This window comes from Medicago sativa, chromosome 3 (assembly GCF_051527215.1).
Source record: "Medicago sativa cultivar Bolivia chromosome 3, Bolivia_mono, whole genome shotgun sequence".
NCBI lineage: Eukaryota > Viridiplantae > Streptophyta > Magnoliopsida > Fabales > Fabaceae > Medicago > Medicago sativa.
The window spans coordinates 68,478,873-68,503,439 of NC_140751.1; the positions used below are offsets into that span (position 1 = coordinate 68,478,873).

The 24,567-nt window shown below is 31.6% G+C and overlaps 1 protein-coding gene and 1 pseudogene across 2 annotated transcripts; both read right to left on the reverse strand.

The window, feature by feature from the left end:
• Nucleotides 1-3,289: 3,289 nt before the first annotated feature.
• Nucleotides 3,290-8,525, reverse strand: LOC146939521 (UTP--glucose-1-phosphate uridylyltransferase-like; annotated as a pseudogene). Its single transcript, XR_015031672.1, has 11 exons — nt 8,303-8,525; nt 7,006-7,078; nt 6,695-6,897; nt 5,644-5,688; nt 5,121-5,196; nt 4,934-4,977; nt 4,757-4,840; nt 4,565-4,663; nt 4,379-4,483; nt 3,602-3,673; nt 3,290-3,509 (listed from the first exon to the last, which is right to left on the reverse strand). The product of XR_015031672.1 is annotated as a UTP--glucose-1-phosphate uridylyltransferase-like (transcript).
• LOC146939522 (UTP--glucose-1-phosphate uridylyltransferase-like) lies at nt 8,419-10,100 on the reverse strand. The gene is made up of 6 exons (XM_085749782.1): nt 10,056-10,100; nt 9,528-9,638; nt 9,349-9,439; nt 8,783-8,843; nt 8,614-8,691; nt 8,419-8,529 (listed from the first exon to the last, which is right to left on the reverse strand). Exons 1-6 carry the CDS (start codon nt 10,096-10,098, stop codon nt 8,419-8,421), a joined length of 495 nt encoding a protein of 164 aa, XP_085605908.1. The 5' UTR covers nt 10,099-10,100.
• Between the last annotated feature and the right edge of the window lie 14,467 nt (nt 10,101-24,567).

Genomic DNA, 24,567 nt, shown 5'->3' on the forward strand with positions numbered 1-24,567 from the left:
GGAAGGAGAATGAGATAAAAGAGATTTAACGACATTGAATTTGACCTTCTTCTCATCAACAATTGAGGAAATCGATGTACTAGCATTTGTTTTATTGTGAAAATACCAATCTTGTTCCAATGCAACAACAACACCGATTTGCAGAAGCATGGATATACAATGACGAATTCACTTGTAAGGATTGTTGATGTGGAACGAGAATGGGATAAAAGAACTTTAATGACATTGATTTGACCTTTTTCTCATCACAACAGAGGAGATTTGTGTACCAACATAGATCCGGTCGTCTCTCCATCAAAGCTGAAGATCTTTGATTTTTATCTGCATCTTGATTAAGTTTCCGATTCGATCTTGTTAATCACACTTATCTAGTGGTTGCTCTACCTTCACCACGTTGATCTGTGCAGATAGATGGCTTGTAAAGTAGTTGGATAATGCATAGATCTGTTGAATATTTTGGTTGAATTCTATATAAAAAATGAGTATCAAAAATTTTCTGCATAGATAGATCTATCAAGATTTGATTTGAATGTTCATCATTACATACCTCTACTACGGAAGATGCTGGAAATAATTAATGGTTTTATCGATCAAATTCAATATTTATAATTAATTGTACTTGTGAGGAGTACGATCGTCCCTACCCTACCTGGTGTAACTCCAGGAAGGGCGACTTTGGTCTCTCTTCGTGTTATGTGTGTGTGTTCTCTAGAATGATTGTTTGATCCTCTATTCAGCGGCTACCCCTCCCTTTTTATCCTCTCTTTAGTCCTATAACCATCTCTAACCTATATGCCTTCGTGGGCCATATTACACGGTGTTTTAAAATAAAGTAGAATAAAATTAGAAAATTGCTCTTCTCCCATCAAATAACACTCACTCCGTCCCCGAATAAATAACACTCACTCCCAACTGAATGGACGGAAGTACTCCTGCGTGACTTAAGTCACGCTCGGTACTTCCAGCGTGAGTTAAATCACGCAGGTTGTAAACCCAGTGTGAGTTAACTCACACTGCGAGTTATACTGTTTTGGTACAAAACCCATCAGTCCTAACTTCAAAACACCATTTTCTTTCCCTCTCCACCTCTAAAAGCCCAAAAAGTACGATTTTTTGGGTCAAAATCTTCATTTCACATCATTGCAAATCGTCAAGAAGCAAGTTTCTACGCTCATAAAGCATAAAAAATCAGGTAATTTATCATCTTAACTCATTTGATTTTGCTAGTTTTTAAGCTTGGTTCGTCAAGTCTGGAAGCAGAATGAACGTGAGTTAACTCACGTTGGCCAACGTGAGTTAACTCACGCAGGTGTAATGCCCTGTTTTCAAATTTTGCGTCAAATTTTTTTCTGTTAGCTTGTTGCACAAGTTATTTATATTACTTTTCCTTGTTATTTTGTTATTCAATAGACATAGTGATGGTTGAAAATGTGGCGGATGATGACATTGAGCCGAAACCGTCAATAATTGAAGCTTCTGGCGATGTCAAACCAATCGTTAATGTGAAGTTGAAAGTCAAAGTTCCCTTTCAAGCTCACATTGAAGAAAAATCTAAACTGGTAATATTTTTTTGTCGGTGTTGTCATATTTTTTATCGATATTACACCGACATATTTTTTGGTGGCCTGTTATGTATTGCCGATATTTGTGGCCGATATGTAACTAATATTATATATATTATATAAATATATGAAGTGAATATTTTTTTTGGTGGCCGGTTATGTCATGCCAATTATTGCTCGCATTTTTTTGTCTCTAATTATTTAACTATTTATTTTATGTTTCATTTGGTTTTATTCTCATACTTGTTATTCCATTATATTATATTTTGTGAAGTGAAATATGTCTGAAGATGCACAAGTTCCAGTTGAAGCTCATGTCTGATACGCCGCCGTGAAAAAAAAGATTAAGGTCTTTTTAACCACCACCGACAAGTTAGACGAGTTGAAGGCACAACTTAACAGATACTTTATCCATATTGGTGAAAATCAAAGAACATCTCGAGTAGTAGCACATGTGCCATGCATGGACTTAGGGGATGATAAGGAAGAGGACTTTTGGAAGCCCGTGTATTTTCCACAATTTATCGAAGATGATAGTGATGTTGATTACATGTTTAGGTTAATGGTTCAAAATAACATCTTATGTCTCTATGTTCGATCCATTGAAATGTAATATTTATAAACGTGTAATAATGTAAGTGTTCGAATTTGTGTTTGTAATGTTGTATTTTAATGAATTTGTGTTATGTGTAATTTACGATGAATTTGTGTAATTTAAATCGTTTATGAGCGATTATGTGATTTTGGGAATTTATAGACGAATTTGGGTAATTTGGATCATATATGTGTGATTAACGACGAATTTGTGAAATTTCGATCAATTATGTGTGATTATGTTGTTAAACTGATGTAATTCAGTTCAATTATGAGTGTAAATATTACGGGTCATTAATGATTTGGCTAATGATATTCAATGTTGTTTGTTGCTATATCAGTACCCAACGTGAGTTAACTCACGTTGGCCTGTAATATGCGTGACTTAACTCACGCTGACGTTGGGTTTAACACCTGCGTGACTTAAGTCATGTTGGAGTTATTTTAGTCAGTTTGTATGGGAGTGAGCATATCTTGTGGAGAAGAGCAGTTTTCATAAAATTATGTGATAGTCTCATCCCACGACTCCGAGGGTGATCGTAGCGTGTCACTAGACCCATTCAAACCTAATGCTAAAGTCTCCTCCCACGACTCCGGGAATCTCGCTCAACGGTTACGATTCCCATGAATTTGTAACTGTCGAGCCCCACATGTGCCTTACAATGGCTCCTGCACCTCCTCACTATAAAGGGGACTCTCAGCAGTCCCCAAAGATGCATTCTCTTTCTAAACTTAACCCCCATTTCTGACTCAATACTGACACCGATCAAGTACGATAAACACTCATACAAATAAGATATTTCAATAAATGTCAATTCTATTCAAAATCAGTAAATCAGATTTTTGTTATGAATCTATTGATTCTTTTATACTGGATCAAAAACAATTCTTAAATAAGATATTCAACTATCAGGGAAAAATAAAAATAAATTTTTATTGGTTTTGTTCCGACCTCCAATCCACGACACCATTTTAAGTTAGTATGGTCTTAGTACAGTCGGTTCGATTAAAGAATGTGAAACTTTTTCATTGTCAGGGTATGTCACACCATGACAGTGGCCTAGGTCTTCCTTTTAGTGTCAATGTCATGATGTCAAAACAAAATGGCTTAAACGGTCAATAAGATTAGGGGGTAAAACATGATCCTCTTGAGTTCTTGTCAAATACTATAACAAAATTACAGAATTTCAAGCAAATCTCTGAATTCAGACATCTCAACAAAAAGAACCGCTATTTTTTTCTTCCCATTATACTCACAAAATTACAACTTATAGCAGAAGACTATCGACATTGTACATGGATAGATTTCAAAAATCACCAGCCTCCTTACAGGTCCTCAGAGCCATTAATTTCCTGCGCATGGCAATTCAAGATTTATGCCTACATAGAATGATAACCTAAGCAGATCACATGGGCAAATAAGGACCATGTGTATGATCAAATACCTTGTTTGCAAGCACAGTCCCGTCAGGTATTTCCAGCTTTACACCAGGTTTTGCAACAATACTTACTTTTCCCTGTTAAGGCGCCAGTAATCACATTTATTTATATTCTCAATGGTATAAAAAGACGTAGGCAGGAAAAATAAATTACTTGAAGACAGAACATAAAAAGCAACCTCAACAAAAGTGTACAAGGTTAGTTTGGAAACCAATAAGATTATTGTATGGTTTGTTGCTGACATTCTTATAGCTTGTTTGGTTTCCAATTCGCAAGGCCCCAGATAGAAATTCAAACATGTTATTTGTTTACTTGCAGTAAATCAAAACATAAGAAAGTTTTTGGAACTAGCATTTTTTTTAAAGAGCATCTCAACTTGATATATATCATTACAAAAAACAACTTTGCTCCTAATGTAATACCACTGGAATTTTGACTTGGATCATTGTTTGTTTGGAACACTGCTCCTATGGAAGGATCAAACCTGAAACACCATTATATTTCACCACACCCTAGCCAATTCTTAAGATTAGGCCTAACAATATCAATTGGACTATTAGCTCAATGCATGAGGAAGTATTAAATTTTCCTGCACTTATTGCTTATGATTTATGAATGTGGAAGGTAACATTCAAGAGAGAGAATCTATGACTACTAGTAATTGAATTTAAAACAGCAATAAGAAGCATTCCTTTGACCCTTTAAGTAATCGAGGTTATATTCACGCTAAGAATGAAACATTAAAAAAACAAAGAATCAAACATAAGGATCAAATCCAAAACCTTAAGGGTAACACCAGCTCCAAACCATACATCGCCTGCAACTTTTAGATTGCCAAGCTCAACAATACTTGGGATTGACTTTAACCTTCCCAAGAAGTTGCTAAACTGTGAAGGAGAGAAGGAAAATCAATATTATAATTTATATTCACCATCTAACACAAAGGAAGCAGAAACATAGATCTTAACCTTCTTAAACTCCGACCCTAATTTAATAGAAGGGTTTTTAGGATTTGCCCTAGCTTGGTTCCTAACGACAAGTCCATCTTTTAAAGTGTAAAGGTCTGACTGCAAAATAGTACAAAAGTAATTGTGTTAAACAAAATATTTCAATCAATTGACAAACAAGTTATCATGACTTTAATCAGAAAAGCTTATAACCTGAACAAGAAGCAAATCTGAAGTTGCCTTCATTGGAAGGAAGCGGGATCGAGGAACATTAATTCCAATTGCTTTATCAAAGAACTGTTACAAGATATGATGTTAAAAGCACTGGGACAAAAGTTTCAGCATTAAGAACATGTTAGTAACATTAACATCTCAATAAACATTAAGTACCCTAATTGCTGCACCAGCTGAAGAACTTTTACCCCATCAACTTCCTAAAATCACAAATTTTGTCAACAATTACCACCATAAAGTAAAAGAGTCGGGCAACTAAGCAACAATGTAGCACCCATGTCGAAGCAAAAACAAAATAAAAAGATGAGCTATCACTTATCTTTTGAAAATGACCGATATTCACCTTTGGATTGGGAATAATCTCCATCTTCAGAGCATCAGCCTCAACAAGCCTTTTAACTGCTTTTAAGTTTACCCATCTGTAAAACATATAATATAACTAGTTAGTACTCAGTATGATAAGACACTTTGTGACTGACAATCACTTTCATGTTGATACGGATCTGGCATTACATAGGCTATCCATCTGGAAGATCTATACTATAGCAGGGAAAAGAAATGTAGGAGGGGGAGAGCTAGTCGCATAACGTGGTAGGGGGGAACCACTAATTTTGTCAGAGTGGGTCGTTATATAATTAGGGGAGAGAGTAGAGAGGGATCATTCGCGTTATTGTTTATTGCGTGCCGTTAGGAGAATATTCTCTGGTTGAAGCACTTTGCTCTGGCTTATTTGCTTCCATTGTAGAGCCTTTTGAACTCCAATTTAGTAAATAAAGCAAAGTATTTCACCTCTCAGCTATTTAGTTCTATTACAGTATGCCAAATGTGAATATAATCTATAACAATAAGGGAACGAACCATCAAACTTACAGTTGTTTGTGTTGAAAATTTTGAACTTCTCGATCGACCTGCAGGAAAAACATCCATTGAATGACCTGTAGGAAAAACATATATTGAATGACCAAATTAGAAAAATATCCAACATATTTACCAAAGACTTTCCATTATCATATACAATGTTCCAGATACCATAAATTATGGTCAGATATGAAAATATCATGGTCAAAAAAGTGTTTCACAATGATATCAAATGAGCATCAATTCGAGGAAGGTCAATTGAGAGGAAGGGGAAGGGTAGATTTTGTTAACAATACCAAGAAAATGTATCAACTTTATCCCCCTTATTACTTCTTATGGTACAGATAAACCAATAAAAATTGAAAATGAGTGTTCCAACGTCATACCGCTCACTTCCCAATTCCCACTATAAATCCTAATCAAGGAGTCATCGTCAAATAAAACTTCTGAACGTTATGTAATCAATGTCAACTATGGATAAAATTTTAAAATAGAACATTGATAGTTCATGTTTATAGTTCATATCATCATTGGTTAACTACTATGAGAGCAAAAGGATGTCGTCCAATTTCAGTGAAATAAGAGAAAACTCTTTTTCTCTTTCAAATCATTAAGCTTTCAGTTTTCTAAACAAAGGAGCTATTACCAAAACAAGAGATGATGATGTAAATGAGTTTAGTGAATAAATGATGCTCCATAATCCTCCTTAGTTCTTTATGTTGAATATATCATTTTCGACCTTCAAAATTTTCCACAAGAAAAATAGTGCGGCTTTTATTCAAAATGACAAGAATGGTAGTCTTTTTCCTTTCCAGTTTTTCTTAAAAACTGGTTCGCCCTAGCCATGAACTTTCGGGTCAAACAAGTGTTTAGCAACTCATTAGCACCAATTCAACTTAAAGATCCTTGACAACCCAAAATTATAGCTATTTAAAATCAAGTGAGCCATTGCCTTCTCAGTCATAAAAACCCACATAAATAATCGTGATCCTATTACTTAATAATTTACAAAAACAATTACTTAGTGCCTAAAATTTGGAAAGGGAGATGATCCAAGAAAAAATAGACAGATGGACTTGGGCAATTTCCAAGAGCTGCATTAAACAATCAAAGATAATGTCACTACCCTTTTCATGTATAAATAACAAGCAAGCAATACAACCAAAAAATAATAGAAAAATAGTGAAAACATAAAGAAGGATACTCAAGTCAACTAAGGAACCCAAGTTATCTAAATTGGCAACGAATACATACTCCTTACCCTGTAAGAGAACAAAAAAGGAAAAGGAAAAAAATACTGATGGATTAAAACAAAATTTAAAAAAAAAAAACAAAGTTCAACTAAAAATAAATTGGTTTATGGTGTCAACCTGTGATAATAGTGCATCAAGCTTTCCACTGTTCATTAGTGATGGGAAGACATCTCCATGGCCAGGAGGGTACCTGCGTATGAAGGAATTGCTCATAATCAATAACAGAGACACGGTCAAAATTATAGTTATGACTTATGATTGACCCACTAATTAACACTTAACAACTCCTATGTCAAACAACAACAACAAAACAAGGGAACCACTTCCAACACAACCATAATATGATAGTGTACTTTCTAGCTCACTAGTTTTTGGTGATGGAAAGAAGCCAAATTCACGAGGCAATGTGCAATCTATGTGCACATAATTAGAGCATAATTCTGGCATCTTTGAGGGAAAAATTTCTCACCAGCAGCTCATTTTGGACAACATCAACTGTTTTGCTACTACTCGGTGTAAAGCCCATGGTCATTTTTACAAGGGTTTATCTTCGTAAATGTTACTAGATTGGGTAGCTTTACTTTATTGATATTTCTTGTTCCCTTTGTCCTCTTTTCGTTTCTTATTTGTAAGGAGGATCTCTAATCCTCCTAGCTCTTTGTAATCATATTTTCTTAATCTTAATGAAGTTATTGTACACACACACACAGAGTTAAGATCTGTTGCACTAGGTGCATGTTTATCATACCAACTTTCAATGTTTATCATACCATCTTAATGAATTTATTGTGTACTGTACACACACAGAGAGTTAATATCTGTTAACACTAGATGCATGTATATCATACCAACTTTCAATAATATTTATTTATGAACGGTCAATTGTCCGACTATTGGATTAAAGTTTTTCATAAAATAGATAAAGTATATAAATTTTCAAACATAATTAGGGAAAACACTAACAGACCTCACACTCACGACATGCATGTACTTCTAGGTCCCAAAAGGTTGAGGAATGCACAACAAATGTGGTTTAAGTGCGGGACATAATTCAAATTACTAGAAACAAGAAACTTTGTTCACAAGCCATGAAAGGAGTTTTAACTTTTATGTGCCAAAAACTAGTTGCTTATCCAAATGGTTAATGGAACAAAGAGAACTTGACCTTACTTTAACATATAAATTGATCAAAGAATACCAAAGATGCAAAGGTCCAATAAATATTTTTCATGAAGATTAAAAAGAATTCCTTTAGATATATATGTTTGGAATTTTCCATCTACTACTACAGAACTGCTAAACTTCTAATTAAAAGCTAAATTAATTAAATAGCAAAGATGCAAACTTCTAATACAACTAGTTGAGTAGATGCATTTATATTGCAGAGGAACAATGCAAATGAAGTTGTACTTACCAGCCATCCCTTCCAGTCTGCCCTTTGGATGGAAGTGGCAAGAAGTCATCGACAACCAATCTAGGATATTGGCTCAGCATAAAATTTGTTCGTGGAAGAAAAATTTAAACACGAAGTTAAAGCAGAATTCCTAGCAAATTCAAAATATAGTAGTCCAACAAATTAGAGGTACAAACCTGGTTAAAGGTATGAATCTCAACATTCGAGTTTGTATACTTTTCAACAATCTATAAACAGTAAATTGTTAGATTACAGAAAAATTTAGCCTATGATTCTACTAAATGATGAGGATCCAGGTAAAGCTCATATACCTTTTGAGTGTCATCATGAGTGTTGAATGAGTTCATCAAAAGCAATGGAACATTGCTACCATATTTGGAATTGAGATTCTAAAAGATTTTATGTCATCAGTAGAAAGTCCACGTGAAGTGTGGAAATAGAAAACTTAAAAGCCAAGAAAACGAAGGATATGAAAATTACCTCAATTTGGATGACAATTAGATCAAGAAATGTCAACCCCTCACGGACTTCAATGACAGATCTGCATTTACATTTCATTTATTAGCAAATTAAAGCTTGCATGCCGATTGTATAAAAAAGCTAGTTGAAATAATTATCCCGCCAAGAACTTTTCTTTTCCGAACCCAGGCCAATGTTTTAAATTATTTGTAATTTTTCCATGTATTAAAAGACACAAACTTTATTAAAAAAAAAAGAGATAAAAAGACACATCCTGATTTACATTAAACGAAACTCCATGAACACCTATATCTATAAGCATCTATGACATTTTATAACAAGGTCAAATTTGTAAAGACATTAATTTTCCTGTTTCTTCTTTTAAACTTAAGCAGTCTAGCTGAAGAAACACTCACAAGGCGTGACAAAAATTTTTCACAAAGTTGATCAAAGATATAGCAGCATTCTTCTCTATTCAAATTTAGAAAATCAATCTTTAGCATCAGCATCCAGCAACAAATAAAGAAGAAAAACTTAATCATCTAGAGTAAAAATAAAAATTACATTAAGTATTATATTGAGCATACTTTGGACCAGTGCAGCCCATAGTTGTCCCCAATCCTCCATTAAGCTTCAAAACAACAAGCTTGTCCAAGAGGTTTTTCACCTCAGAAGATCCTGAATCAATTTCAATCCATTCCAGAAACATGTCAATCTATTATACCTTCAAATCGACCAAGTCAAACAACAAGAACACAAAGATTACCCTCAGGAGTTGGTGCCAAACTGTCACAAGGTACAACCACTTCATCAGTAGGCGTTTGGATCTTACTCCACTCAACTTGTTGGGCTTCTCCACTTCGATAAATGACCCATGCTTGAAAAAACAATTATGAAACCAACAATAAATATAAAGAGCCTGTTTTTACAGCTTATATTGTAAAAAATCACTTTTCAAATTTTTCATCTATTTGTTGCAGATTCTTACAGAAATGAGAATTTGAAAATAATCTAAAAACTAATTCAAACAAGAAGCTATTTCGAGTAACTTCTCTTAAATATAATTTTCTATAATAACTGTTTTTTTTCTAAAGTTGTTTTCATTTTGTAGAAAACACAAAACAACTTATTCTTTTTTCAAAATCACTTTTTCTATAATCAAGAACAAACAAGCTCAAAATCACTGTAAGATCTCAGCATAGTTTAGAGTGAACGAATGCGATTGAAGAATGAAGATCATGAAAAAATGCAAGCATGAAGAATGTTAAACTTTATGATTAACGATTCAACAAACCTGAGATAACGAGCAACGACGTTAATGAATCCGTTCTTCTCATTCTCACTGCATGTAACACATATTCAAAATATACGAAAATATTAACAAATTTCCAATTCGTGATCACGAGAATCGTTCGATGAAGGAAAAATGGAATGAAGAAAGAGTGAGGATCTACCTGATTTGTGACAATGCAGCGACGACAGATTTGAGGTTGGAGAGGTTGTTATCGGTGGTGGCAGAGTTAAGTGTAGCGGTGGCCATTGAAGGAAGGTTCTAGAAGTTGTAGAGAATAGCGCGCGAGAGTTTCAAGAGAGTGGTGGTGGTTTAATCGGTTATGATGAGGCGGGTGAAGAGATCGATGGTGTTGTGTTTTAGACTATTTGTAATTTGGAATTGGACTTTTCCCACGTTTAAGCACGGATCTGGTCCCTCCGATTTCAAATGGATAGTTGAGATCATTTATGATGCGTAAAATTGTGTTTGGAAATATGAATCTTCCGATCTCGTATTTATGGTTGAGATCTACTACAACGTGTAACAGTGTGATGTCTCTACATCAGAGAATCTATGTTCCAGTTGGATGTCGTTATCGGAATTTAAGCTCAGTTTCTAAGATTGTAGATATGCTAAAAGATAAATGATACTTGTATAATCATTTTGATACAATTTTTGGACAACTTTATTTTTCATACTTATATTGTGTTCTTATTCTCTCTCCTCCAGTTTTCCTCTATTGTTTTTAACGAATAAGAAGAGTGAACAGTAAGATTGTCCCAAAAGTTATCACAAAATGATTGTACAAATATTATTACTCATGTTAAAAATACTAGGTTGGATGTCGTTATTAAAATTTGAACTCGGCTCCTCTGACTATGTATGCGATTTTTTAATGATTATTATCATTTTGTCTATTCATAAGAAAGAAACGGTGACGGTTTAACGGAAGTTGAGATCGTACTCAAAATAATTGTTTGAACAAAAACTTTATGACATTATAAGGCGTTAATCAATACACTAGTTTGTTACTAACCGATAAAATTAAGATTTTTTTAAATGATGAGATTAAGATCTTTTTTTCTAATTATTTTAGTAGTAATTACTAAAGACGACCCTAAAAAAAGACAATTTTAGACAAGAAAAAAAAATGATCACACTCCAAAATGATTAAAATATCTTTAAAATTATACATTTTCAATTTTATACAAAGTCGCATGGGACTAGTCTCCTACAATGTGGTCATCTAATGTTCAAATCATGATTGAGAGAGATTCTCAAATTAAGTGTCTATCGCACATCGAATATGATTACCTCCAATGAAGAGACTCATATTACATCACTTCTAAGTTATTATATTTTACTGCGTACTATGTGTTCCTCTATGAGCACACAATGTATACCTCCTAAGGAGAGGGTGTTCCTCCTTCGTCAGTGACTGGAATCACTTTGATTGGTCGTATGCTCCTTCTCCAAACGGGGTTGGGATGATGCATGCAAACGACACTCTAACGTCGAAGTAAGTATGAATGCTTGTAAGTAGCAGGGTAGATAATCAGTAAGGTGATTGTACACGGAGGGTGAGAGCCAATATAAGTTTACTTTATAGTGATGGATCCAGTGTGAGCCTCCTTGGTTGTTTTTAACTTTACTTTTCAATTGCTAATGGATAAGTTCAAGTTGTCACAGGATATTCCAACGTGTTTAAAGTAACTGAGCCCGAGATACGCAGGGGCTCCTATCCCGTTCAAATGAGGTCATTGAAAATAGAAACGACCTAGTAGCTATCCAAAAGTTTGTTATGTTTTAAAGCGATGGAACATATAGGGTATTTGTTGATATACGATATGGAACAAAGTGTTTCCTAAGACGTCGTGGAAGGTTCACTCTTGTGCCACACATTGATCTGCGTGATATGGTTTTTCTTACAATATTCTTAATGGGCTTTACTATTAGGTGACCCAAATGATGATTGAGTTTTATAGGTTTGTACGATTACACTAGTCCCCTAGACCCTTGGTCTTCATAATGAGTAATGGGTGTAAGAGTAAGCGAAAATTTTTTGTAATTTTTTTAATGTTAGGAAATTTGATTTTTTTACAATGTCGATTCCGATGTGGGAACTCATTCGTAGATAGTATCCCCTAGCATCCATGGACTTTTAGCTCAAAGATGATCAAGAAGTCTAAATGGTTTTTGAGATGATGACTAGTAATGGTTACATTTCTTCATTTCACATGTGTTTCGACACATGCCTTTGTTATGACGCTTGACTGCCATAATGATGTGACTGTTGCATTTAGAGATGCAATCTTAACCGTTGGATTTGATGGCGTAGGATTGTATCATTCGATCGCAATGAGTATCTCTAAGTCATTCTCAAACGTTGATGAACAATTCCCTCAATTTTAAAGATATAGGCTCCATTTTTATTTTTATTTCCTTTTTTGTCCATTTCTTCCACTACACAAACTCTCACTCTTGTTTTTGAAAACATCCATGTTTCTAATTACTTAATCCTTCAAAAAAATTCATCCATTTCGTCAGTTTGGATCCATTCTCGTTTTTCCTACGTGTGTTAGACATGTCTATAGTAGGAAACCATGCTCTTAGGTCTAGTACCCCTTCTGATGCTTCGATTAAAGCCATGTTCTTTGCGAATTAGGCAGATGTTTCGTCCTCTTTGCCGAAACAGATTTGCTATTTAGGATTTAGTCCATGTGTTCAGTTACTCATTCCTAACTAAAATCTCTTAAATAATGGTTTCTCTTGGGTTGACAAAAGTATCGTAAGTGTGAAATCCTTGTGCACTAACCTAACTTCGATCAGGTCCTTCATCGCCCCCTTCCATATTATTATATTTACCATTTTATCCTCCACTCAAATTGAATAAATTATACGTAGTTGGTTATACGATTTGAGAGTTTGAGTTTGCAATATATATCTACTCTCAATTTATGAAAGATTGAATAAATTATACGTAGTTGGTTATACGATTTGAGAGTTTGAGTTTGCAATATATATCTACTCTCAATTTATGAAAGATAGTTATCTCTATTATATATATTTGCCTTCTTTTTTCTTGATAGTACACGTGTCACTCTTTTATTCTTAATCTCATTAATTGCATCCATATCAGCACAAATTTATTTGCTTACTTTCATCACCTCAATTTTTCATAGCATGATTCACGTAGAATATGCTTACTTTTAGATGAAACTGCTTAACTCACAATTTAATACAATTAAATTGTATTGATTTCATATAAAAGTGAATCATAGTTCAAAAAAAAAAAGTGAATCATATGATTTAATTGAGTAAAACAATAGTAGTAACATATAATAACGTGTGAATAAGTGTATTAAAAACAAAAACGTTTTTGCTTTCATTGTTAAAATAAAACGTTTCATCAACCAATCATGAACATGGTTTTAAAGTTCAGCCAATCGAATTTGAGCATTATTCATGTATTTTTTTTCCTATATATATATAGTCACTTTGTCTTTCATCAACACCACATCATATTAATTTAGCCACTCCTATTGGGAAGGGAACAAATGTGCTGATAAGCTTGCTTCAATAAGTCTGAATATTCAGGGTATCACTATTTCCCTGCCTGCATTCAAAGCTTTCATGGTCAAGACAAGATAGACTTGGGCTACCCAATTTTAGGGCTGTAAATTTTTAGGAGGTGAAGGTTTTATGTCCCCCTCCTTTGTGTTTTTCTCTCTATCTATAATATTTTAAGGTAGCAGTCCTTTGCTGCACCTCTTTTTTGGTTTAGAAAAAAAAAAAAGGTTAGCCACTCTTGAGTTTTTTCCTATATATGCATCTCCCTCATTCACTATATGGCTATCACAGTTAAACAAGACAAAGGAAGATATTCTATATACACCTTCTATTTCATATGTTTCAATCTGATCATAAAACCAATCTAATCATAACACGTGTTTTTCGACTATTTTATCTTCCATATAGTGTTGTTAATATCCAAAAAGAATTCTGGTTCATTTTCCTAACATTTTTCGACTATTTTATCTTCCATATAGTGTTGTTAATATCCAAAAAAAATAATATTTATTATAATGGACATCATGATCTGATAACACCTCTAAGATCAAACTGGTGAAGGGATCATGAAGCATAATCATTCGATTTGTTCGTACTTGATTCGTTCGCGGTGTCAATCGTGACACACACCCATATGTAAATTTGAATTTTAAAAAATTACCATTATAAAACAATAAAACATTTACTTTTCTTTAATATTATGGCCATTTTTTTTTTCTTACGACAAACAAACGTAACCAATTGGTCCTTAAAAAACATAACCAATTAGATTTTTTTTTTGACGAGATAACAATTTGGATTCAGGATTGACAAATTACATTAATATTGAGTAACTAAAATACCAACATATAGCATTGAATATTATTTTCATTCAATCATTATGACCATTAATTTAGATTATACATGTTTTGTAAGTTGTATTAACTTCTTTAATATTTTAGATTATAAAGAGCAATTAGTGAATTTGTTTTCCTTTATTCTCTCATTTAATAAGGAGTGTTGCGATAGGAAGAGATATATCGAGAGAAAAAATTAAACGAGCTGTTGAACGAGTATTTGAGAATTATGTGTGTTCAAATATAGAAAATGGATCCTTTCAATTGGAAAAAAAAATTTGAGAGAATAATGTGGAGATCCTAACCATTGATCTCCACATTATCAATGGTTAAAATTAATGGTAGGTTCGAACCATTGATGGTCAAAATCTCCACATTATTTCCTCAAGTTTTTTTTTTCGATCAAAAGAATCCACTCTCTCAAATAAAATGGTTGCTAAGACATAATTTAGTCCATTGAGCTAAAATAAAGGGTGTGGATGTGGAGTAATTTTTTTAAATCTTTAAATTTACTCTTGAGAAAATCTGAAATACTAATCCTATTGCCTCCTTGCACCGAAATGAATCATGAAAAATGACATTAAATGCACTTATTTTAAAAAAATTCAAAACAATTTGATAAATGACTAATTCTATTAGAATTCAAATCAAAATATTGGCCCAATAATTCAAAATGTTATTTGTTTTTGAATTTGCTTAAAAATCTAATATATACATTATTTCACTAAAATTGAATTAATAAATTATAGGTGGAACGATTCAGACTTCACTTACATTCTGATCGAACTCTAAATTATTAAGATCCCTTCCTCTATAAATTGGAGGGTTAACAAATAAATATGAAGGAAATAAATTTATATTCTAACAAATGAAAAGTAATTAATTGATTGTTTTGATACACTACAAAACCTAAAAATATATGTACAGTATACAATAATTTATTTGGTTAAAAAAATATACGGTAGTTTAACTCATTAATTTAAATAAATCAATATACATTAATATTTACATCACAATTAGTTGATTTATAATGTCCCCTATTAATCAAGACATAAATAGTCATTTAGTGAATCATTATCACTCATTTCATATATCAAACATTAATCATTATGTCAATGAATGACTACTTATGTTTTGATTAATGAGAGAAATTACAAGTCAGCTAATTGTGTGTTATATGTTAATGTGTATTTATTTATTTAAAGTAATGAGTTAAATTATTGTTTATTTTTTAATCAAGTAATGAGTAAAATATCACCCTTATCGGAGGAATTGTGATTTAGATTTCCTTACCTTTCAAATTTAAAACCTTATTTCCTTTATTTGCATTTCCATGTATTTCATCTACAACACACTAAAATTTGCAATTTTGTTTTGGAAACATATGTAAGTAATTTTTCACCCATCAAATTATTCCCTTAAATTATCAATCATAAAAATGTCAAATGAACATGCATTTTGTCAACTCAACGTAAAACATTAACATTGTGAAGGAATTTGAAATAATATAAAAACAATTAAAATAATTTTTTAATGTTTAATATAAAAAATTAAGAAAATGACATCTAAAAGCAAACAAAATATTTCATCAAATGTACGGAATTCTTAGAGATCCTAAAATGGGTTGTATCGTCTTACACTACAAGAAACGTTACTTTTTGCCAGGGATTTTGACAGGGGTTTGAAACCCCTGGGAAATTTACCAGGGAAAATGCCAAGGATAACCCCTGGCATATAACACAAGGATTTGCCCTCACTTAATCCGTGGCTTTTTACAAGGCGCCAATTTGAAAATTGAAAAGTAGCTTGCTGCAGGCTTGGCAGGTAAAAAGTTGTTTGATGTCAGCTCAAAACCGAGGGCTTTTGCCAAGGACAGCCCGTGGGATATTGAAAAAGCATGGGAATCTATGTTGTGTTCACTGTTGATTGAGACAAGGGCCTGGAAAAGCATGTGAATCTCTGTTGTGCAGGCATACGAGTGGCATGGCCGTGGCAAAAGCCTTGGTTTATTTTCTTGCCTATAAAAGAGAAGTTGCGGTCATTTTACAGGTTTAACAAGACTTAGAAAAATTTCTTCACATAAAACACAACACCTTCTCACAACACATTCATCAAACTTCATTTATTTGGTAAAAAATATTTCATTTGTTATATGTTTTATCATGATATTAATTTTTACTACTTATTAATGTTATTTATTTTGTATGTTATTTGCAGTTGTGTTACTTATCTGCCACCTGTGGTTAGCTATTGCTCCAACTCTTGTTGTTTTTGGATTGCATTGCAGATCTACTATTGTAAAGCTTCAACTAGTTAGTGATTTTTTTCCCCTCATAACGCTATAACTGATATACATGTTGATGATATGTTCTAAAATATGCTGACTGTTTGGTAAAATAATTTTTTTTCTTCGAAAATCTGAACATAAAATATATAATCATGATAATTTTTTTTTGTTTTTTCATATTATTATGCATGAAATATATGCATGTTTTTTTCTTTTGATAAAATGAAATATATGCATTTTGTTTTTTTTTTTTATAAAATGAAATATATGCATGTTGTAGTAGAATGTTAAAAAAATATGGTCAAACACTAAGCTTTACAGTATATTCTGTTTTTTTTTTCAATAATAAACTGTAATTTTTTTTTAAGAAAAATAGGACCAGTTTATTTTTTCTAAGAACATTTTGGTGCTGTTTTTTTTTTAAAATAATTAATTTAGGGAATATTGTTTTTAAATTTGTGTATTCAAAAATCTGATATTTTTTAAAAGTAAAATTGTTTGTTAAACTAAATCTGTTATTAAAAATATATTTTTTAATATTATTAAGTACAACTTTATTTATATGCATTTAATTGTGTTTAAAAAAATATTTATATTATTAATATTTTTTTATTAATTAAAATGATTTTTAAACCATTTAATTGTATTTCAAAAATAACTTTTAAAAAAAATCAATTTTTTATTAATTAATAAAAAATTCGTTTTTATAAATAAAACATATTTTTTTTAAAATAATATGGACGTTTGCCAGGGGTTAAACCCCTCGCATGTCCCTGGTTTTTTTGCTGATCTGACTTGACCTTCCATCAGTCAGTCAGTCAGCGCAGTCAGAGGCTGCACAGTTGCAGAAAAAAGTGAGGGAATATGTCAGGGGTTATGTCAGGGAAAAAGTCAGGCCATATGCCAGGGGTTTAGCCCCTCGTTTTTTTCCCAGGGGTGTAACCCCTGGCAAAATGTTTGCGACGAGTGCTTTTGTGAGTGCTTCTGCCCCTGGGAAATTCCCTCACAAACGTCCAGTTTGCCAGGGATTCTGTCATTTTCCCAGGGATTTTGCCCCTGGCAAAATGTAATGTTTCTTGTAGTGTTATTTGGCTAAGAGAAACATCATAAATAAAAACGACACATCATCTTCATCTAAAACCTTAAGACGTTAATCTATTTTTCATTTCACTTGTATGTTGTTCAATATTTACTCTCTCATCCAATGCAGAAGTTTAACTCACATGATGCACTGAAAGATCTCCCTTAAGTGTAAGACTCATTGAGCCTCTCATAAGGTGAAATAACTAAATAAGGTAAAAAGCACAACATGATAAAAAAAAGGTGGGTTGGTATTAGTTTTATAGAGCAATTTTTTTGCTCATTTCTTTCATGGGAAGAGAGAAAATAAATTAGAAAAAAAAAAGAAGAAAAAAGAATTTTAACATGGGAGAAATGATGAGGGAAAGAGTGGGTTTTTTAGAATTTTATTGGTATGTTACCAAAATATAGGCTCATTAAAAAATGCTACAATAATTGAAAATGCCTCATTAGCATGTATTTTGTCAAATCAACATAACACATCTAAGTTTTATACTTTATCAAATCCCACCAAACTCTACAATGGGTTGAATCATCAAGGTAGACTAAGAGAAACAACACAAGTGAGATTGACATCACACTATCACCCAAAATCTTAAGGCATTAAACATATTTGTCATCTCACTTATATGTTTCTCAACATCTATTCTTTCATCCAATGTAGAACTTTATGTCTTAATTGACACATTGTCATATCTTCCTTAAGCATGAGATTCTTTATGTCTATGATCTGAAGACATAGTCTAATAAGGTCAGTCAAAGATACAACGTGGTAAAAAAAAAGTGTGTTGATGGTGATTTTATATAAGGGAGGTTTATATTCCTTTCTTTCATGAAATGAAAGAGAAAATTAAAAGAAAAAATATGAAAAAGAAAATATAACATGAGAGAAATGATAAAAGAAAAAAGTAGTGTATTTTGTTCGTGGAAGTATTGAGAGTAAAGTGAGTTACCAATACTTTTATGGGTTAGTTGAAGAAGTTTGAGATTTATGAGTAATTATTCATCAAAAAATAGACTCAATCAAACAAATGTCACATTATTTTAAAACAACTAATAACCATAAATTTTGTTAACTCAGCATAACACATTCATATTTTTCTATTGTGAGGTCTCACCAAAGACCAAAAGTTAAGGTATTTGAAATTTTAAAGGTTGGGACTAAAAAACTTTTTTCAATATAAAAAATTAAACAAATGACATCCAAAAACAAAAAAAAAAAATCATCACAATGTTCGGAGTTTTGATGGATCCTGCAATGAGTTGCATCATCACATTTGATTAAGCGAAATCCCTCAAGTGAGATTGAAACCACATCTTTACCCGAAACTTTAAAAAATTATGTATATTGGTCATCTCACTTCTATATTTCTCAATATATAATCTTCCATCTAATGTAAAATTTTAACTCACACATGACACATTAACCTTTCTCCCTTAAATATGAGATTCTTAATGTTTGTAATATGTTGAGATAGCCCGATAAGATCAGAGGCACACTATGGTAAAAAAAATACGGGTTAGTAGCGGTTTAATAGATGGATGTCTTTGTTTCTTTTCTTTCTTGAGAAAAGAGAAAGTAAATTATAAAAAGAAAAAATGAAAAAGAAATTTGAAAATGAAAGAAATGATACCGGAAAAAACTAAGCAGTGTGTATGTTATCTGTAGAAGTAAAGAAAATATTGATGGGTAATTATGCTACAAAAATATTAGACTAAAAAAATTCACATCGATTTAAAATGTCTAATAAACACATATTTTATGACCTCAGCATATCATATCTACATTCTTTCATTGTCAGATCCGATCAAAGATAAAAAATGATTGAATTTGAAATAATAGAGGTTGATAAAAAAAATTGAATGAAAGCGAATGATATCTAAAATCTAAAATTTAAGATAAAATATTAAACAAATGATGTCCACAAAACAAATCATCATATTTCTGGGACTTCCTTGGATGTGTACATTGGGTTGTATCATCTCACTAGGATAATATGAACCACACAAATAAGGTTTACATCACATGTCCATCCAATATCTTAAAACATTATGTAAATGTGTCATCTGACTTATATGTTGTTCAACATTCTTGCATACAATGTAAAATTTTAACCCACACTTGACACTCTCGCTCCTCCATAATGTTGAACCGAAATATGATACCATGATTGGTCCTTCTAGAACAGGCAACACTCTTGGAGAAATAGCATCCACGCAAGTAAGAATGATACCACATCATCAACCAAAATTTTAAAGTTTAAGTATATCAGTTTTTTTTTAACTTATTTGTTGTTCAACCTCCACTCTTTTATCCAATGTCGGGATTTAAGCCGTTAACGGACACTCTTTTTGAGGGAAGCCTTTAAGTGACACTTGATACATAACAATATTCTCCCCCTCAAGTATGACGAAATTTTAGCCGGTGTTATATGGGAATGTAATGTTGTTGTTAGTTTTTCGCCATAAACCTACCCTAACTATTAGTAGTGTTGGTGATATATATATATATATATATATATATATATATATATATATATTAAGTTTATTAAGTTCCCGTAGACTTAACTCAGTTGGTAGTGATAATTCATTATATATGCAGTGGTCAAGCTCAAAACTCGGACACCACAGTTATCAATAGTTATGAATAATCAATTGCATGTACAAGATGAACAATGACCGACGAGACAGAAAAACAACAAGAATATAGGAAGAACAAAAAAAATCCATATCTCCATATTTAATTTTGTTTTGTTTTTGGATTAATCCATTTATTATCAATATGCATATTAAAAATATTTGCTTAATTTTAGTCATCCATGTAAAATATTCCTGTGTTAAAGATTAATATTTCAGCGTTACATCCGTTAAATTATTGTTGTTTAACAATACAAAAATCAAAATAAATATATACACGTTGATATTTAATTAAAAATACGATAACGATTTTTATGTGATAAAAAAAAGTTGGAAATCTAGCCCGTGCTTGACACGGGTCCACATACTAGTACATGATAAATTAACGAAACCTATTTTGATAAATTGCCTCCGCTAATAAGTTCTATTAATTTTTTATTTGTTTTACATCTCTTATAAATAGACGGTAAATGAATGTAGATAAATCGTGCAAACATAAACTCTCAATTTGAGTGAATAATTAATTCAATGTCTAAGATTGAAGAACATTACTCGTCAATTTATTTTCTGAAATTTATATAACTCCAAAATAATTTCCAATTTTTTAGTTTATCATTAATATGTTTTAGCTGGAGATTAAATTAACCGGTTCAAAATAACTAATATGATAGAAAATTTAGTTCAAAATATTTAATAGTTTTAGAGATTAAATTGGCTACAAACAGTATAAACGGTCTATGTTTATTTCATTTTATTGTTTGACGAAAAAATGTCTATGTTTATTGTTAAAACGTTGATTGCAACCTTCCATGTTCACCTACATTGATTGTGTCAAAAAAAAAATGTTCACCTACATTGACCTGACACAACCAAATATTCCTTTATCGAATCCATTTTTCTTGACATCTTTTCTTTGGATAAACAAAATCTAAAAATTAAGTTGTGGATATAAAAATTTTCAACATAGAAAGAGAAGGAAACAGAAAAACAAGTGGCGTGAATAATTCTATCAATTTAAGCTTGGGAACTTCTACGTGTCGATATTTGCTTAGTGGAATGGTGAGTGGCCATGACGTGGCCTAAAGCGCAAGTTTTTATATAAATATATATATATATATATATATATATATATATATATATATATATATATATATATATATATATATATATATATATATATATATAATATGAGTTTTGCTATAAGTCATCCATGAAGGTGTCTTTTAGCAAGCCACACCTCAAGGTGTGATTTCCATTTTTTAGTTATAACTTAGGGGAATTAGTCACTTTAGTCCCTGAATGGGGAACGATTCGTCAATTTAGTCCCCGAATGCAGATAAATTGCAAAATAGTCCCTGAATGTAGACTTTGTTAGTCAATTTAGTCCCTGAATGCAGACTCCGTTAGTCAATTTAGTCCATGAATGTAGACTTCGTTAGTCACTTTAGTCCCTTAAATTGACCATGCAGGGACTGTTTTGCATATTATCTGCATTCAGGGACTAAATTGACGAATCGTTCCCCATTCAAGGACTAAAGTGACTAATTCCCCTTATAACTTTACTAAAAGACACCTTCATAAAAATTAGTTGGTGTCTTTTAACAAATGCTCATAGAATAACTTGCTAAAAGACACCTTCATAAAAGGTGTCTTCTAGCAAAACCCTATATATATAGGACAATGTTAATCTGTGCCCTTGGGACATAAGTTAAGGAACCAAAAGTAAAAGTATTTTCTTGGAAACTGTGCATTCAATATTTTGAAAGTTTCAAAAGTTATCTTTTCAACTTAAAATTTATTACTTAAAATTTATTACTTAATTCTATTTTAAGTTCTTTAACTTGTGCCCTTAGGACACAAGTTAACATGACCCATATATATATAGGGTTTTGCTAGAAGCAACTCATGAAGGTGTCTTTTAGCAATCCACATTTCAAGGTGTGATTTTCACTTTTTAGTTATAACTTTGTTAAAAGACACATTCATAAAAATTAGTTGGTGTCTTTTAACAAATGCTCATAGAATAACTTGCTAAAAAACACCTTCATAAAAGGTGTCTTCTAATAAAACTCATATATATATATATATTCTTTTCTTTTTATAATAATTATTACAATCAGTCCCGTAAGTGTAGCTCAGTTGGTAGCTACCAGGGATAATTTGTGCAGGGGCCGGGGTACGAACCCCGGATTCCCCACTTCTCCACACATAATGTGTGTGAATCTAGCCACTAGGCTACCTGACAATTTTTTTTTATTACAATCAACTAATAAAATCTAGGCAAATATTTAAGTGAAATTTATATTTGCACGACCATTCTATAATAACTTTTTAAACAACTTTATCTTATACTCCATCCGTTTCAAAATGAGTGTCGTTTTAGGTGTTTACACACAAATTAAGAAATGCAATGATTAAAAGAAAGAGAATGGGTATTTTACCAAATTATCCTTATTAACTACTCCCTCCGTCTCGGAATAACTGACCCATTTTCTAAAAAAAAGTGTCCCAAAATAACTGACCCATTTCAATTTTCAATACAACTTTCATCATTCCCAATACAATATAACACTAAATAATACTACTTTTATCATTCTCAATACAATATATTCCACTTTCCCCTTTATTTATACACTTTTCTTAATCTGTGTGAAAAACCAAAGTAGGTCAATTAAATTGGGACGGAGGTAGTATTAGTTAGTTTTAAAAGTAATACTTTGGAAGTAGTGTGCAGAGTATTAATTGGAGGGTACAATTGAAAAGAAAAAGTTATTATTGCATTGGAAACTGAAAGCGACACTCATTTTGAAACAAAATTTTTTGGCTAAAGCGACACTCATTTTAAAACGGAGGGAGTATTTTTTATTGTATTTTTCATTTTATTGGTTTGATTTTTGTTTCAATATCTACATTTTATTGTATGTGTTTGACAAAAACTTTGCATATGTTATAAAACTCAACATAAAATTGTATATCTTAAAAGGAGTGCATTTAATTTATTAAAAGTCAAAATATTATAATTTTTAATATAAATTTGCTATTTTTTTATTCTTTAACATGTGCACGGACACAAATTAGCAAGATTCTCAATCATGACCTACTTTAATAATATATAAGATAATTTTTTATTTATGTTAAAATTTATATAGATGGTTTGTATGATATAAATTTTCAATTCAATAACCAGTTTTAAGAAATATGAATTGAGTAAAAGGTTATTGAACAACATAATATTACTTAAATTATTTAAAAAAAAACATAATATTACTTAAATGTTTTTTTTGAGCAAAATATTACTTAAATGTTACAACTACGTAATTTAATCTCTCTTCTATATGTATTTATGTAAGTCCTCGTGAGCTTAACTCAGTTGGTATGAACAATGCATAAATATGCAAGGTTCGGGGTTCAAACCCCGACCACCACCAAAAAAATATATATTTATGTAAAAGTATGTAAAAGTCTCATATTGATTGAGATGAGATTGTATTTGTTACCGGTGACCGTCACTATCTTACAAATTAGTTTTATAAGAGTTGAATTAGCTTATTGATCAAACAAGTCAAACCATAATTTATACCTCAAGTTCAAATCATTTAATTAACAGACTCAATTTATTATAAACTCAAATAAAACTCCTTTAGTTCATGAAAAAAGTTCATCAAATTAATCATAGTTAGTTCAATGCAAACCCAAACTAAACAAATAGGCTTTAACTTTTATTCAGAGGCAATTGTGATTAAAAATTCACCTTTATAAGAGATGAATAAATATGGTATCTAATGTTCGAATCTCAATCCCTCTGCATATTATACAATGTCATTATTAATTGAGTTAATTTTACGAGACTACTTTTGATCTTCTATTTTAAAATAAATAATAAAGTTTTAGTTCCTATTTTAAAATTCCATTCTTTACTCCTCAATTTTACTTTTTTTTTATGAATTTTCATCACTCATTGTTTTTCTTTTTTATTTTTCCATATGTGATATTTTCAATAATGACGTTATTAGACATTTTTATAAAGTGAAATGGTTACCCGAAAAAGAAAGTGAACTGGTCTGTCAAAAATAAATAAATTATCTTGAACACAAAATGATTGTCTTGGTTTTTCTTCCTCCAC

Coding starts and splice junctions, on each gene's coding strand:
- LOC146939522 (XM_085749782.1), bottom strand. CDS start 10,098: ATGAGAAGAACGGATTCATTAACGTCGTTGCTCGTTATCTCAG. Junction 9,639..10,055: donor GTCGTTGCTCGTTATCTCAG/GTTTGTTGAATC, acceptor TGTTTTTTCAAG/CATGGGTCATTTATCGAAGT. Junction 9,440..9,527: donor TTTGGCACCAACTCCTGAGG/GTAATCTTTGTG, acceptor AAATTGATTCAG/GATCTTCTGAGGTGAAAAAC.